The sequence below is a fragment of the Myotis yumanensis genome, unplaced genomic scaffold (assembly GCF_028538775.1).
Source record: "Myotis yumanensis isolate MYYU_CA2020_CCGP unplaced genomic scaffold, mMyoYum1.0.hap1 SCAF_16, whole genome shotgun sequence".
In the NCBI taxonomy this organism is placed as follows: Eukaryota; Metazoa; Chordata; class Mammalia; order Chiroptera; family Vespertilionidae; genus Myotis; species Myotis yumanensis.
The window spans coordinates 10,190,892-10,208,322 of record NW_027223767.1 but is presented as its reverse complement, the minus strand read 5'-3'; the positions used below and the strand labels follow the sequence as shown (position 1 = coordinate 10,208,322).

At 40.1% G+C, this 17,431-nt stretch overlaps 2 protein-coding genes across 4 annotated transcripts in view; one reads left to right on the top strand and one right to left on the bottom strand.

Moving 5' to 3' along the window:
• The window catches only part of TMEM220 (transmembrane protein 220), a 31,068-nt gene that overhangs the window by 1,276 nt on the left and 12,361 nt on the right, over positions 1-17,431 (bottom strand). For 2 of the 3 annotated variants that reach the window (XM_070394297.1, XM_070394298.1), the window contains one exon: positions 13,912-15,575. In XM_070394297.1, the coding sequence (XP_070250398.1) occupies positions 15,443-15,575 (133 nt within the window). In that variant the 3' untranslated portion in view covers positions 13,912-15,442. Of the gene's footprint in view, positions 1-13,911; positions 15,576-17,431 lie in introns of those variants that run through there. The other variant, XM_070394299.1, reaches the window with a different exon arrangement.
• On the top strand, positions 12-17,001 carry ADPRM (ADP-ribose/CDP-alcohol diphosphatase, manganese dependent). The gene is made up of 4 exons (XM_070394294.1): positions 12-102; positions 7,045-7,662; positions 8,549-8,665; positions 11,596-17,001. Exons 2-4 carry the CDS (start codon positions 7,062-7,064, stop codon positions 11,910-11,912), a joined length of 1,035 nt encoding a protein of 344 aa, XP_070250395.1. The 5' UTR covers positions 12-102; positions 7,045-7,061; the 3' UTR covers positions 11,913-17,001.

The window sequence follows — 17,431 nt, the reverse complement described above, 5'->3', positions numbered from 1 at the left end:
GAAGTCGGGGGAGCTGCTCTTCCCGGCCCGCTCGGCTCGTTAGTGACGCGGTGAGTCACTGAGCGGAGAGTCCGGCCGCCCTTCGCTGGGAGCTGGCGCGCGGTAGGTGGCTCCTCGCGGTCGGAGGCGGGTCGCCCCGGGCTGGGCAGCGGGACCCTCCGGAGCGGCCGCCTAGGGGGTCCCGGCTTCGCGGCGGGGCCTGGGCCGGGCGGGCCTGAGCGCTGCGGGCCCCTCGCTCCCCGAGCAGCCCCCCCCCTTGGTCTCGGGGACAGGAAAACGGGGTCCGCAGCCCCGCGAGTCCCCGCAGCCCTCACCCCACCTTGTCGCCCGCCTCCTGCCCTGTGTGGAGGCCGCCAGTTGGCTGCTGACCCCTTTGCACCTCCACGCCGCCCCCTGGCGCTGGAAGTAACTGTTGCTAATACGGATGATTGATGTCTGTGGTCAGCGGCGAGGGCGAGTCCGGGAGGACTGATGCCCGGCGCCCCCGGCTCTCATGGAGCCTGGTCACACACAGCGGCGCAGGGCGAGGGAGCTGTGCTGCGTCACACCCCGTCCCCTAACTTTCTCCCTCGGCCCTAGTTTCTTCAAAAGCCCTCGGCGACCCCCCTGCCCCTTCCGATCCGCGGCTGAAGGTTTGGGCGAGTGTCTCCTCTGGGGCAGAGGAGCCGTAGTCCCATAGTTGTTCCTTCCGAAAGCTGGACTCGCATTCGTTTCGTCTGCCTTTGTCTCCGTGTCTGTGATCGGAACCCCTCCCCTCCCGGCTTCCCTGGTGGATTCGCAAAATGCAGAAAAAGGGAGAAGTCGCCCTCTCATCTTCCTCCTTCGCCGCAGACCCCACTCCTGCTTGGCTTTCCCGGTGCCCGGGGTGCGGGGCGCTGAGCAGGCTTTCCTGGGCCACGTGTGCTCCGTTGGTTGTAGTCTGGCATCACCCATGTGTTTTTTTATTCCAAAGTTGAACGGGAATTTTCTTGAATTTCTGCTCAAAGTCCGTGTGTTTGCTCAGCACTTGAAATCCTTTTTAAAAATATATATATTTTATTGATTTTTTACAGAGGAAGGGAGAGGGATAGAGAGTTAGAAACATCGATGAGAGAGAAACATCGATCAGCTGCCTCCTGCACACCCCTAACTGGGGATGTGCCCGCAACCAAGGCACATGCCCTTGACCGGAATCGAACCTGGGACCCTTGAGTCCGCAGGCCGAGGCTCTATCCACTGAGCCAAACCGGTTAGGGCCCTTTTTAATCAAATTAAATTTTCTGTCTTGGAGTTGCCTGTGGGTAGTAATATTTCTTTACCCTCATATGTCTTGTGTATTTGTTTGCCCGAGGAGAAATTTTCCCTCAAATTGACAGAAAGCCACAAAAGCACTTTGCTTATTCAGGCAATGAGCGGATGAAATTGCTGTCCGTCCTTTTCAGTTGTAGACTAATTGATCACACACATCATGTACATTGAAATGGAGTTCGGTGGTGTTGCTAGCTGGTCACTTAAATTGTGTTTACCAGGGTGATTCTTTTCATCGCTTTGCCTTTGTTTACCAGAGCATTTTTATACAGCCTCTTCATATTAAATCTATAATGTTAAGTAAAATATTAGTTTCTGAAACAGTTCTTGACTCCAAGTAGGTGCTGGGTCGCTGTCCTTCGGATGAATTGCTAGTAACACCTCTGCGCCTGATTCATGGACCTATGGAACTTCAGTGTTAAAAGCTACCTAAAACATTACCTAGTGTAAACCTATCACTTACCATCAAACCACCAAGATCCCCAAATGAGATGGGGTTTTTTTAAAAATTTTCTTTCCATTTCAATACTTTTCTTGGAAGAGCGGACACAAAGGATCATCTGACGATGCTGGTCAGATGTCCTTGCTGTAGACTGTTTTGACTGGGACCGCTAGGCCTGACTTTCAGAAAACCTTCCCGGCACTGGAACTTGATTCTCGTCTCTGGTTCACACATCTACCCCGGGTGTCTAGCCACAAACATTTCTGCCTCAGTTTTGCCATGACTGCAATATTTAGCACAGTTACATTTCAAGGCCACCCTCCCCCTCCCCTTCCTCTTTCCACAGCCGCCTGCCCCATGGACTGCGCAATCACAACTTGGCTCACCCACACTCAGTCACAAACTTGGTATTTCCCTTTCTTTTCAAAAGCAAATTATTTCCTTGGTTATTCTAATTCTTCCAGACTTTATTTTCTCTAAACCAGTGGTTCTCAACCTTCCTCATGCCGCGACCCTTTAATACAGCTCCTCATGTTGTGGTGACCCCCAACCATAAAATTATTTTCGTTGCTACTTCATAACTGTAATGTTGCTACTCTTATGAATCGTCATGTAAATATCTGATGTGCAGGATGTATTTTCATTGGTACAAATTGAACATAATTAAAGCATAGTGATTAATCACAAAAACAATGTGTAATTATATATGTGTTTTCCGATGGTCTTAGGCGACCCCTGTGAAAGGGTCGTTGGGCCCCCAAAGGGGTCGCGACCCACAGGTTGAGAACCGCTACTCTAAACTTTTGAATGCTATTTAAAACTTTGTATTGCAGACATTTAAAAACACATAAAGTAGAGAGAATAAACCTCATGTACCCATTGCTAGCATCTACAATTATCATCCTCTCCTCACCCATGTTTTTTGTGTTCGGTGAAGCAGGGGGATATTTTGAAAAAGTCCCTGGAATTAATTAATTGATGAATCTTATTAATTCTTATTAGGTTTTACGCCGCCGCAAGGAAAAACCGTGAGTCCAATCAGAGACCAGATTAAACAGGCTTTATTGGGAGCACACGGGCGGGTTCACCAGCTCGGAGAGGGGAGCAGGAGAAGCCGCGCCAGACTGGAGCAGGGGCAAGTTTTTATGCTGGCAGAGACTGGTGGCAGTGGGGGTTGTCCGGGGTCAGGTGAAACCTGCGGTCTGTCCTGCGGTTTTGGCCATTTTCAGGAGCCGTTTGTCCGGCAGGGACTTTCCACCAGGGTAGGGCAGTTTCTGGACGTCAGTGTGATGAGGTCAGTTTTTCACCGGCCCAAGAGAGGGAGGGGGTCTTTTCGCCCCCGGGGCAGGGTGCCAGCAAATACCGGACAATTCTAAATCTCGCCCCTGGAGGTGTCTGAGTTTTGTCCTCTGTCTACGGGGACTGCTCATTCTAAGCTCCCTGAGTCATGATCTAAGACTCTGAACTAATCAGGAGAGTCGGTTTCCTGCGCATGGGTGCTTTTTTCCCTGCCTTACTCCCTTGTGATCCTAATTGTCATTCCTTGAAAGTGCTTGTGTCCTTTCCTCTTGCCTCGTATCTTTCCCTTAAGAGATCACAGCACGGGAATTTAAGTTTCTGTCTTTTTTAATAATTTATGTGATAAAATTGCATCTATCCTATCCATAACCTTGTTATTTTTTATCCTCGTCTGAGGATATATTTATTGATTTTATTTATTATTATTTTTAATCCTCACCCTGGGATATTTTTTCCATTAATTTCTAGAGAAAGTGGGAGGGAGGAGGGAAGTGGGGGGGAGGGAGAGAGACAAAGTTAGAGCCAGACAGACATTTTTGTGAGAGAGATACATCAATTGTTGCCTCCCGCACCTGCCCCCACCAGGACTGGGGAACCTGCACCAAGGTACTTGCACTTGACTGGGAATTGAACCCGCGACCCTTTGGTCCATGGGCCAGTGCTCCAACCACTGGCCAAAACCGGCCAGGGCATATTTCTTGGTTTTAGAAAGAGAGGGAGAAATATCTATGCAGTATGTGCCGTGATCTGAGATCGAACCTACAACCTTTTTGGTGCCCAACCAGCTGAGCCATTCTGCCAGGGCCATAACCTTATTCTTATTTTCATTATTATTTTTTAATTTGAGGGAGTTTTCTTTATATGTCAACAAATCATTTTTCTTCAGTGTTACATGTGCATTTGCAAAGAAGGTGTATTCTTTCACATGCAATACATGGCGATGAGATCCACCTTTTGGTTGTATCATTTAGGTCTTCAATAGCCTTATAACATTTTTTCTCCTTGATCTATCTTCAACTAAGAGAGATTTTAAGTTTTATTAATGTTTCCAAGTCTTACTGACTCTCCTAAAACGTTTTTTAAAAATCAAAGTTGTCATAATATCCTTGTGTCCAATAGTACTAATTGACCCAGTTGAGCTTGCAGCTTGTAACCTTATTTGTGTCTCCCTCTTTAATCATTTCTGGCCTGAGTTCTACCTAATGCAACATCAAAGGAGTAACCTCTGTTTTCTTATATTTGATTTTTCTGGGATTATCTTTGCCTAACCTCTTATTCTTCACCTTTCTGAGTCTTTCAATTTTGTACTGATATCATAATCTTATTTTTTTAAAATATATTTTTATTGATTTCAGAGAGGGGGAGAGAGAGAGAAACATCAATGATGAGAGCGAATCATTGATTGGCTGCCTCCTGCACGCCCCCTACTGAGGATCAAGCCCGAAACCCAGGCACGTGCCCTTGACTGGCATTGAACCCAGAGCCCTTCAGTCCGCAGGCCAACGCTCTATCCACTGAGCCAAACCAGCTAGGGCCATAACCTTATTTTTTAAAGCTATATGCATTCAGTATTTTGATCTCTTTTCTACTCCAGAACACATTGCTCTTTGGAAGTGTATGGTCCTTGCTGGTTCTTCCATGTTGCTTCACTTTAAAAAGTTGGCTAATCTTACTTTATCCCTAACTTGCACTGTGTTCCAGGAAGATGTGTCTGATTGGAATCACATGATAGAAAAGTAAAGCCAATTCACTTTGACTTTAAGCTCAAAGGAGAATTTCTTGGCTGATATAACTAAATGAATGACCAATATTAGTTCTGGCAGGGACAGGTAAATCCAGGTATTCAACTAATAGTCCCAGGACTCTACCTACTTCTTTCTGCCAGTCAGATTTCTTAGTTAATTTTCCCCCAGCAGTTCCAGTCTTAGTTATCAGCTTAGTAGAAGTAGTTCTAATAATTTTGCTCGTAGTTCCAACAAAAGTCCCAGGGCTGACCCTTGGCCCAGCTTAGGTTATATGCCTACCCCTGACAAGTGGGGAATGGCTTTTATAGGCCAACCCTGGGTCAGGGGTCTGTGCCTCTCAAACCACATGAAGTAAGATTGAGGAATTAGGTAGATACCTAAAGAGAAATTGTGGTGCTGTTACAAGAACAGGAAATGGATGCTAGGCAGGCAGAAATAACAGCTATCTACTGGAGAGAAGATGAAATTAATAGGGGCTAAATGTCCTCTAAGAGTTACACAAGAACTTATTATTGCCTTAAAGGCTCTAAGTTTAAAGTTAAAAATAAGCGCATTTGACAAGGGACAAAAGCACTCCCAGAAACAGTTTTCCCTTAAGCTTTGGTAATAATGTTCCACTGATACTTTTGCTAAGTTATCTTTTGATTTGATTCTTCTATTAATCTGTACTTGGAATCGTAAATATTTGAAATCTATTAGAACTAGAGCTTTTCAACTAACTTAGGTGAGTTTTGTATTTATTATAATTGTATCTGAGTTCTTTGCCTTCCAATCAGATTATCTCATCTACCCACCCTCACACTTATAGACTGACTTGCTATCTGGTGGGGTTTTCAAATGGAGACTGCAGGAAAAATGAGCAAATGAAAAAACCCAGTGTAAGAACACAGGCCATGTTTTAGGGTCTCCATCCCTTTTTCTGGTGATATTTTACCTGTTTTTGGAATAATTATACCCAACCAGGTTAGGGAAGAAAGGAAAGTAGCTGAAGCTCATAATTGGGTGGGTCAAATAGTTGTAGAATGAAAAGAAGCCCCTAATTCTCCAATTAGTCAAATTGAAGTCTGGCCTTTACTGCCAGTTGTGAGGTTGTCACCTCCACCTCTGATAGGAACACTGACAATTAGAATTTCACATATCCGTTTTGTTGTAAGGAAGGGGAGTTCATATTCAGCTTTTAAAAAGCGGTTTGAAATTAATATCCAACTATTGAAGAACGAAGACCCCCTACTCTCATAAGTGAAAATAGTCCCGCTGGTATGGCTCAGTGGTTGAGCGTCAACCTATGAACCAGGAGATCATGATTTGATTCCCCGTCAGGGCACATGCCCGGGTTGCTGGCTCGATCCCTAGTGTGGAGCGTGCAGGAGACAGCCAATCAATGACTCTCTTATCATTGCTGTTTCTATCTCTCTGTCACCCTTCCTCTCTGAAATCAATAAAAATATATTTTTTTAAAAAAAATTTTAAGTGAAAATAGTCACATCAATGTCATACATAGTTTTTGTGCCAGATTTTTTTGTTTAAAATTATTATTCTCATATCTTTATCCTTTTATCCCAGATAAAAAATATGAGAAACTTACCCACCAACAAAGACACAAAATAACCCACAGCAGGAATTTAATATATAAAGTACAATGAATGAGTATAATGTATGACTTTCAAAAAATCCTGAAATTTTTATAGAATTATTAGAAGAAGGTGCCTGTTTAAAATTAGTGTATATTTCGTAAAAATTACAGATTATTCCAGATTTGATTTTGACTTGGCTAGAATTAGAATGCCTATTCATTAATAGAATAATACTCTTGTAAATTAATACCCTTCTAAAGAATACAGGTTATTCTCTATTTTACAGATAAGAAAACTGAAGCATTTCAAGGTCTTGGTAATTTGGATCTAAGACTCTAAAGCAGGGGCGGGCAAACTTTTTGACTCGAGGGCCACAATGGGTTCTTAAACTGGACCGGAGGGCCGGAACAAAAGCATGGATGGAGTGTTTGTGTGAACTAATATAAATTCAAAGTAAACATCATTACAGAAAAGGGTACGGTCTTTTTTTTTTTTTTTTTTAGTTTTACTCATTTCAAACGGGCCGGATCCGGCCTGCGGGCCGTAGTTTGCCCACGGCTGCTCTAAAGCCCAGGCACTTTACTCTATAGAGTCTATACCAAGCTACCTAGTGACTCAACTATTAAGTTTAATACCCACTTTACCATTTAGAAGATTAAGATGTTTATAACTGAGTTATCTTTTATACTTTATTTAGAAATCTGTTCAGAGGTTATGGATGACAAGCCCAGTCCTGGAGCTGTAAGTGAGAGTTCAGAACATCTCTTCTCCTTTGGAGTTATAGCAGATATTCAATATGCTAACTTAGAAGATGGCTATAATTACCAAAGAACCAGAAGAAGATACTACAGACACAGTCTTCTTCACTTGCAGGGTGCTATTGAACACTGGAATAGAGAAAGCAGTCCACCCTGTTGTGTCCTTCAGCTTGGAGATATCATTGATGGCTACAATGCGCAGTATAAAGCATCAGAAAAGTCACTAGAACTTGTTATGAACGTGTTCCAAAGGCTTAAAGTCCCAGTTCATCACACGTGGGGAAATCATGAATTCTATAACTTCAGCAGAGACTATTTAACAAACTCTAAACTGAACACAAAGTTTCTAGAAGACCAGATTGAACACCATCCTGAAACTGTGCCTACGGGGAGTTTTTACGCTTACCATTTTGTTCCATTCCCTAAATTCCGGTTCATTTTACTCGATTCTTATGACTTGAGTGTCTTGGGCGTGGACCAGTCCTCTCCAAAATACCAGCAGTGTCTGAAGATGCTGAAGGAGCACAATCCAAATATGGAATTGAATAGTCCTCAAGGTGAATTATTCCTTTGAGCTGAGAGTCTAATACATTGTCTTTAAATTCTTCAGCTACCTTTTATTCGGCAGGAAGATGGATGACTAAGGTAAAAGTATATTGTCACTGTTGTTCAGGGTCAGGATTTCTCACAAGCCTCATGGCACATGGATTGGTTGCTGTTTTGGTTGAAGATTTATTTAAATATCTGAATGATTGTTCTGGGCTGAGCACTTTTTCTAGAACTTAGCTATTTAGGACTGTAAGCAGTATTGACAATATCACTTTTTTAATGGGTAGAGTGGAAGGAACAAGAAAAGTAGGACAAATAATAAATGAAATCGTAACAAGATTATTTCCACAATGATATATGCTACCAAGAAAATGAAGTATGAAAAAAAAAAAAAAAAAAAAAAAAAAAGAAAATGAAGTATGACTGAGAGGACTGTTTTAGTTCAGATGGTCAGAGATAGCCTTTCCAAGGAGAAAACATTTAAGCTGAAATCTAAATGACTGGAGGGAGTCAACCTTGGGTAGAGTATTTGTGACAGAGGGATAAACAAATGCAGAGGCACTAAGCATAGTTAAGACTGGCATTCTTGAACGCAGGGAAGGGCCAGTGTGCAGGATGATTTTGCAAGAGCCCTGTGGACAGTTAAGAGTCTAATTTATTTTCAGTGTAACAGGAAGCTAGTGAAATAAGCAGAGGAGTGTTAAGACTAGGAGCAGGATACTGGTACAGTGTGATTTATTTGTGTATTCTAAATTCTTGTGGTTTCCTGTTTTAAGTCGATTGCTGCCAAATGTTCCTAAAGAGAAGTATAAGTTGCCCATATTAGCTAAGTTAAAATGCCCTAATGATGAGAAAATTGTATTTGGTGGATCTAACTTACAGAATTTATTTTAGGACTTTCTGAGCCTCAGTTTGTCCAGTTTAATGGAGGATTCAGCCAAGAACAACTGAACTGGTTGAATGAAGTCCTTACATTCTCTGACACAAACCAAGAAAAGGTGGTGATCGTGAGTAAGTATTTAAATGATTTGTGTATACTAGCATTTTAGAGAATGGGAAATGAGATTTTAAAGCATACTAATAACATGTGATATCCTCTTTCAGTAAAATGAATGCTTAGTTTAAATTGAAAAACAATCTAAGTATGAGATTAACATTTAAGGTCGAGTTAGGGAAGAATTGAATTGTAAAGTAACAAAAACATCTTGCCAAATACTAGAGCCTGTGAATTGGCCTTTTAGGTTTCATAGTAGAATTTCTCCAAATGGGATCGATTTACATAGTAATATTTAAATGAAAAATTCAGTCTAGGTCCCCTACCACACCTCTGGCCCTGCTGCCTGGATGAAAGCAAAGCCGATGTAACAGGGACAAGTGTTAGAGATACAACTGGCAGTGAGCACTTACGTGAATATTGTTTTCATTTAGAATCGATTTTGACAGACATGCTGTCATCAGAGATTTAGGAATCTGGAGGTGCTTACAGTACATGCATTGGCTGTGTGCACATGTATGTATATACAAAGAACTGACTTGGGATTTGCATTGTGGCTGGTATACTTGGTTGGGGGGCTGAGATTATATCCCTTGTTTTAGGGATTAAATTGATGTGGCATAATGGATAAGAACATGGACTATAAGGGTCACAAGGACAGAATGCCATCTGGCTCTTACATCTGTGAGCTTTGATTGGGCATATGTCGAACCTACAAACTGCAGTTTTCTCAATATTGCATCAAATGAAATTGTGAAGAAAATGATAGGCTGCTCAGGTAATTGATATAAAATGAGGTTTCTATCAATATAGTTTTTACTTATTACATTTCATTGATGTAGTAAAAACATGTAGATGGAGTTAAGGGTGTTTCTGCTACCATCAAATATCATTCAAGGCTTGGAAAATGTAAGGGACCCTCAGGGGTTATTGGCATGATGTGACACTATTTTGGCTTTACAATGAGTGGTCTCAAAAACTGAGACTTCTTGACTTGTCTCTTCTTTGCTGTTAAGTTGTACTTGTGACTTTAGAGGCATGGGGAACCTTTGTTCTGCCAAGGGCTATTTGGATATTTATAACATCATTCCCGGGCCATACAAAATTATCAGCTTAAAAATTAGCCTGCTATATTTGGTCAAACATTTAATTAACTCACTCCTAATGCCTTGACAGGGCCAGACCAAGTGATTTTGTGGGCTGGACGTTCCCCACCCTTGCTTTAGAGAATATTGGCGCTAAAAGGGACCTAGAGAACATATAGTCAGACCTTTTAATTTTAAAGATAAAGAAACTGAACCAAAAGAGATTAAACAACGTAGCTAAAATCCCTCAGCTCCTGACAGAATTGAGGCTAGAGAGTCCATGTTTTGTATCCCAGCCCCTTTCCCACACTATCCTGTGTTCTCATTGTATTTATGTCAGTGCACTTATCTACATTATCAGTCTCTAAAATTTCTCCTGTTTTCCTGTAAACTTAGAAACTGGATGAACAAACCTTTAACTCAGTGCCTTGGGTTTTCTTTAGCAAAGTTTAAAATGACTAATTGAAATTTCCTGTTTGCTTTTACACTTCCCTTTTGGCTACTCACATGTCATTTTGCCTAATTCTAGAGTTTTGGCCATGAAGTTGGAAGACAGAATTGCTGTTAGCTGGAATATGGAACACTGCAGCAGGAGGGGGCTTTGGGTGGAGAGCTCAGGAGTTCAAGGTTGAAAAGATTAACTTTCAGGTGCCTGTTACACATGAGCAGAGATGTTGAGTATAATGAATCTGAAATTCCGAATAGAGGTTTGAGCTAGGTGTATAAATGTGGAAGTTGAAAGAATACGGATGATATTTAAAACTATGGATATTGCTAAGAGATCACCAAGTCTTTAGGTGTAGACAGAAGTGGAGCCCACAAACCACACATTCGGGCACTCCTAATAAGATACTGGGGAAATGAGGAGCTGGCAAAGGAGTGTGAGAATCAGTAGCCTTGAGGTTGGAGGGAAACTGGGAGGATTGGTACTGTCCTGGGAGCCAGGTGTTTCCAGAAAAAGGGAGCAACTAATTGTGTCCAGCACTACGGGGATTTGATAGGTGCGTCCAGTGTGGCATCTAGATCTGGAAAGTCACATGGCCTCTTTGGACCCTTAGCCCTTGTCACATCTTAACGATTGGCTGAGTGTATGTGTGCGGACAGGTGTGCACTATTGGCCCCCCTTTTTTATACAAAACTAGTAGATATTAAGCAGAATAAAAATAAACAGTAACAGAATTAGTGGGAAGAAGCAAAGACCAATGAGCTGTTTATTGTATCTGTCCTTCAGAGTGAAATGTGGCCTGATGTAGGATGTGGCCTCATTTACGTCTTGGCATCTACTTTCACATATCTCCTGTGGGACCTAGTATGAATATTCCCCACTTTCGCCTAGTTTTCTCATCTCTAAAATGGCTATAGCTACCTTGTTCTCCTGGAGGTGTTTAAAGGGGCATAAATCAGTTCTTTATAAGACATTGAGTGTTTAGAAAAATGACATATTATTCACTGGTCCATCCCTAAGCTCTCTTTTATTTAAGAGTACATCTGTGTGTGTATGTAACATGTCTATACTTTCAGAAGTCAGAGGCTGGACTCCAGCACAGCACTGGCCTGATTCTACTGCCTTTGTGGACTGCCCTGTGCAGGTTGCCTTGGTCTCCCTTGACGTGTGCACATCCTGGGACTCGCAGGGTTTCTGTCTCTGCTGTGGCCTTTGCCCTTGCATGTGAACTATCTCACCCTCCTTTATGCTCCAGACACCTGGCTATAGATTACTTCATGTATGTGAATTCTCGCTGGTCTCAGCCCATAATGAAGGAGCAATGCACATTGTTTTCCTGAGTACTCGTTTTTAGCCATTTATTTTGGTGAAAGTGGTATATCCTAATTGGCTCACAACTCTTCTCTTTAACTAACAGGTCATCTTCCCATTTACCCAGAGGCCTCTGACTCTGTGTGCCTGGCCTGGAATTACAGAGACGCCCTCGCAGTCATTTGGTCTCATGAGTGTGTGGTGTGTTTCTTCGCCGGTCACACCCACGATGGTGGCTACTCTGAGGATCCTTTTGGTGTGCACCACATCAACGTGGAAGGAGTCATTGAAACAGCTCCGGACAGCCAGGCTTTTGGCACGATTTATGTCTATCCCGACAAAATGATGTTGAAAGGGAGCGGCCGAGTTATAGACAGAATTATGAATTACAGGAAGGAAAAACCTTTTCCACTTTTAGTCTGATTTATTTTATCCATATAGAAAGAGGAGACTTAGCTTCATGTTTGTGCTCTGCTACCCCGCCCCTAACTCCTCAGTCTCATTGTTTAGTGTTCTGTTGGTGTAACAAAATGTGTTAATGGCTTCAGTGTTTTGCTCATAAGACATTCTGAAGTCATTTTGAAACTATATCCAGTGCTAAAAATTGGAAAGAAAATGAATAAAAGTGCCATGAATGAACCAGGGAGGAGACCGGGCAGGGTGGGGGTGGGGTATAGTCCTCAAAACAGACTTTATTTTAGCCTTACCTGAGACTTTGAAAATTTTTTTACGAGGAGAATATGCTCATTTACTAGCTATGTAACTTAAAATTCATAATAAAGCAGCAGCTCAGGTAAAGCTTTTCCTTTTAACCATCCTGTGCAAATGAGCTTTGGACATTATTTTGCTCAGAATAGCCATCATATTATATTTTTATAAGCTTGTGTTCCTATTTTGTAGACCAAAACTGTCATGTTACTCCACAGGTGAATGAATGAATGGTGCTCCCATTCCCATAAGTGATGTGTGCCTCTCGTGTGAGGCTATAAGAAGGGCCTTCAGAGAAGTTATGTGGCCAGTGCAGCTGTGTGCCTGTTTCTGGGGTCTGTTTGGGCCACCAGCTAGAGCTGCATGAGGATAGACAGCAGCTAAATGAATTCACCCTTAACTCCCTTCGTAGATAAATGGGACGTGTTCAATTCAGTTGTCATGCTAAGGCTTATTTGCAGAAACACTATATGGCAAATGGGGACTGTTTGGAGTGTAGAGAAGGTTTGATTAAGGGCTTAAAAACAGTAAGGGATCAACCAGTGCTGATCAACATGAGTGTGCCTGCCCAACCCCTTACCTAGGCAGTACAGGTGTATTTGTTTTCTATGGCTGTGGTGACAAATTACCACAAACTTGGTGGTTTAAGTAACATATTTGTTCTCTTAACAGTTCTGGAGTCAAAAGTCAGGAGTTATTTTCACTGGGCTGGGATCAAGCTGTTGTTAGAGCCATGCTCCATTTTGCTATCTAAGGTAACATTCCTAGGTCCGGGAGATTAGGGCCTGGGTATCTTTGAGGGGCATTATCCAGCCTACCTCCGAGGTGACTGATGTACTCCCTGCAGTAACCAACTCTATAATGGTGAGGAAACAGACCCCTACATACAAGTGTGTGAAGAAAGGACTGTGGGAATATGGAGCAGGAATTTCATGTTGCTTGAAAGGATTAGGGATGACTTGAAGAAGAAAGGTTTAAATGGGTGTGGAAGTGCATTTCAAGTAAACAGAATAGCATAAGCAGAGGCATTGAAGGATATGCTGAGTTTAGGAGATGCAAGTAATGATACCACGATTCACCGAAAGGTGCTGAGTAATAAAGCAGGAAAAGGTTAGGCTATGGCTGTGTGCAGAAGAGCCTTGAATGACCAGCCCAGAGTTCAAACTTATCTTGCCACACAGTGTGAGAACCCCAGGTTCCTGAGCTGGGCCATATATGATTAGATTCGTGTTTCAGTCCGGGCAGTAGATGATGAGAGGCTGGTATACAAAAGTCTCAGTGGGAAGAAAGAAGATTGGGGGTGAGAAGACATGTTTTGATAGTAGAAATATTAAACTTACTAGTAATGCTTCAATTGAAAAGTAGAGTTTAAAAGTAATTTCAGTAATGCTCTTTTCTAAAGGCAGTACTCTACCAAAAGTTAGTTCCTTATATATACTTAGGGAGATTTAAAAGGAGCTATAAACTCACATATTCAGTGTGATGTGGGAGATGCAGATAGGATGAACGTGTATCTTGGGCATTATTTTTTTTTTCAAATTGGAACATTATTATCTTTTAAGCACAGAATCAAGCATAACTTGGAGGATGGGTAGGTTCTATATAGAATTTGCAAGTAAGTCCATTTCCTCATGTATGACCTTAATAATTATTCAAAAAGAGGTATAAAAGCCATAACTGCTATGTAGACTAAATGCACATTGGAACACTGAAATCCTTAAAGTAAATTTCACTTTAATCGCTTTAATGTCAACTAGATTTTTTCCCCTTTTACCTTATCTAAATCTTGATCAAGAATTTCTGACTATCCAGAGGCCATTGTGTAAAATAAAACACATGTATACCTCCTTTAACAAACATTTATAGAATACTTAAATTGTATTTTAGGTTATAAGAATAGAGACAAACTACCAGGCTCATTTTCACTCTCCTGAGTTATGATTGGTGCTAATACTTTTTGAGTGAAATATTTCCTACATCTCATGAAATGGTGTCTTGAGTAGCCCATGTGAAAAAGTTGCCATATAAACAGCATTGACCAGCAGAAATATAATGCGAGCCTCATGAATAAAGTATTTTAGCAGGCACATTTAAAACAGTAAATAGAGGCTGGGGGAAGGTCAAGGGGAAAAATAAAAAGGAGACAAATGTACTACTCTTTGTAATATTTTAAGCAATAAAAAAAAGAGTTAAAACAGTAAATAGAAACAGATAAAATCAACTTCCAATACGTTTTATTTACCCCAATATATCTAAAATACTTCAACATGTAATCAATATAAAAATTTTATATTTATTATACTATGTCTTTAAAATCTAGTATATATATTATACTTCAACCCATCCATTTGGACACTAACGTCATTGGAAATACTTGATCTATATTTAGATATAAAATTTGCAGTAGGTTCACATACTTACTCCAAGCATGCTTAAAACAAGTGTTCCAAACATTGTAAGTTTTCTAATAGCTGAATTGATACGTTTTTAAATTAAAATGGAAAAGAAAACGTCCACCGTCTAGACACATTTCAGGTGCTCAGTGCACACGTGGCTGGGGGCTGCGGTATTGGAGAGGACAGCTCTAGCATGGTCTCACCCCAGGGTTCCTTTTGAAATTCATTTTTTTCAAATGTGTATAGATTTCAGTCTTATTTTTATTTACAGTGTAATTGATATTGTTTCCTTTTTGGTTCCAAATTCCTTTATCTAATTTTCCTTTCTTTCCAAGACATGCTTGCTTATTTGTTTCATCCGGGGTCCTCATTTAGTTCATGGCACTGCACAAATGTAATGAGATTAGGTCAGGGAGACAGTCCCCTCTTGAACCTCTATTTCTGTCATATTAACCAAGCCCCGCTTCCCTGTATTTTAATCATGCATAGTAGCCCTTTGTAAGCACTTTATATTTTCAGAGTGCTCTCATAATATCTAGTTTGATCCTTCCAACTTTATAAGTAGATCTAATTTTAATCCTGGCTTATAGATAAAGAAATAACCACCAGGAGGTTTTTTATATTTCCCAAGTCACATAGATAGTGAGGAAGCTGAGTTAGAATTCATATTTCTTAACTTTTTTTCAACTGCCTTTTGTACTACACTATGACACAATAGGATGTCAGACCCCGTCTCTTACTAGTCCCATCCAACCCTGTAGTCAGCCTTAAAAAATTCCTGGGACTAAAAAAATAAAATTCATGTTTATAAAAATTGAATATTCTCATTTTGAGAACAGGATTCTTCATTTAAATGACTGTCTTGCAGTGAGTTGGCCAGGAGGAACGCATATCCTTGTTAATATATATGTAGAGCCATGCAGTAAATGGGAAAAGAGCAATTACAGTGGCAACGACCAACTGAATTCTTCCAACTGGATTCCTATAAAGACACAAAAATTATCATAAATAAAAATCCAATAAAATTGTAGATTACATTGGAAACAAGTATAAAGATAGAATTTGGTAAAATACATCATTTTTTGTATGATCCTTTTTTAAAAATACTGAACTATAACTTACTGATCTTATACATTTATATATTCTTAATGCAAATCCTGGTTGTTTACATGTGTTGCAAATAGCTTTTCCCACTCAATGATGTCTTAGATAATTATTGGAGGAACTGAAATGATTGTTAAAATTTATCTTTTCATAATGATTTTTGTGTCCTGTTTAAGAAAACTTCCCACAGGTTTGGAAAATATTAAGTTATATTTTCTAAGTTCTATTTTCACATTAGATCTATAATCCACCTGGAATTGATTTTTGTGAAAGTTATAAGGTGAGGGTTGTTTCACTTTTTTCCCTTATGCTATTCAATTGCTCCAGCACTGTTCATTGAAGCTCTCTTTCTTTGCTACCCTGCAGCGCCACTGTGTCATAAGTCAAGGGTCTGTGTATGGATGGATCTCTTTCTAGATTCTATTTTGTTTCATTAATTTATCCTTTTGCCAGTAATAGATTTTAGCCTATACTGCCACTGGATAATTATTTAGGTCTTCCTTATTTTAATATTTAGGTCTTTCATTTCTCCTATAATTTATAGTTTTGTGTAGAGATATTTTGCATCTCTATTAGATTTAGTCCTAGGAAGTTAATTTTTTATGTTATTATAAATGTTAACTTTGTGTTACTATTTTGTTACTTGCTGATAAAAATACAGTTGATTTTAGTATATTGACCTAGTATCAAGCAGTCATGTTCAAGTCATTTATACAAGTAACTTTTAGATTCTTTTTTATTTTCTATGTATGCAATCATGTCACCATAAATAATGAGCATTTAATTTTTCCTTCTCAATCTTTGAGCCTTCTTCTTCTTGCCTTATTATACTGGTTAGAACAAAGCTAGAACAATGCTCAGTAGAAGCATCAATAGTGACTAACCTCAGCTCATTCCTGATCTCAGAAGGAAAGTTTCACCTGCTCACTATTATGTATCATGCTTTGGCAGAGATACCCTTTATCATGTTACTTCTCTTGGATGCCTATTTCCCAAGAGCCCTTACTATGAATGGGTATTAAATTTTATCAAATGCTCTTTTTGTATAGATTGAGAGGGTTGTTTTCTTTTATTCTGTTAATGTAGAAAGCATTTGTAGCTTTTTAAATATTAAAACCATCTGTATTCCGAGAATAAACACAACTTGGTGGTTGAGTTATATATTGCAAGATTTAATTTGTTAATGTTTTGTTTAACATTTTTCTATCTGTGGTCGTGAGATTGCCATGTAACTTCCTTTTGTTTTTGTATTACCAATTTTAGTATCATGAATATTCTGCCCTAATAAAACGAATTGGAAAGTGTTTCTTCTTTTACTGTTCTCTGGAAGACTTTGTTGAAGTTTGACGTTATTTCTTCCTTAAATGTTAGGTAGAATTCTCTAGTTAAGCCATTTGGTCTAAGTTTTCTTTTAGGGAAAATTTTAATTATGGACTCAATTTCTTTAATATTTATGGGACTGTTCTGAGTACTTCTGTCACTTTTGGTAAATGGTATTTTTTAATGAATTTGTCCATTTTTGCCTACATTTTCAAACTTATTGGCAAAATAATTGTTCATACTACCCACTTAAGCATTTTGCAATATCTGTTATACTGTATAGTAATGTTCTGTTTTTCATTCTTGCTATTGGTTATTTGTGCCTGTTCTTCTTTGCTCTCGCTGTTATTATTTTGCCAGGGCTTACTAATGTTATAAATCATTTCAGAGAATGAATATGGATCTACTTAATTC

Bases quoted from the DNA above. Each gene is read 5' to 3' on its own strand.
- ADPRM (XM_070394294.1), top strand. From the start codon at position 7,062: ATGGATGACAAGCCCAGTCCTGGAGCTGTAAGTGAGAGTTCAGAACAT. The intron at 7,663-8,548 runs GTGAATTATTCC...AATTTATTTTAG, and splicing joins GGAATTGAATAGTCCTCAAG to GACTTTCTGAGCCTCAGTTT. The intron at 8,666-11,595 runs GTAAGTATTTAA...TTTAACTAACAG, and splicing joins AGAAAAGGTGGTGATCGTGA to GTCATCTTCCCATTTACCCA.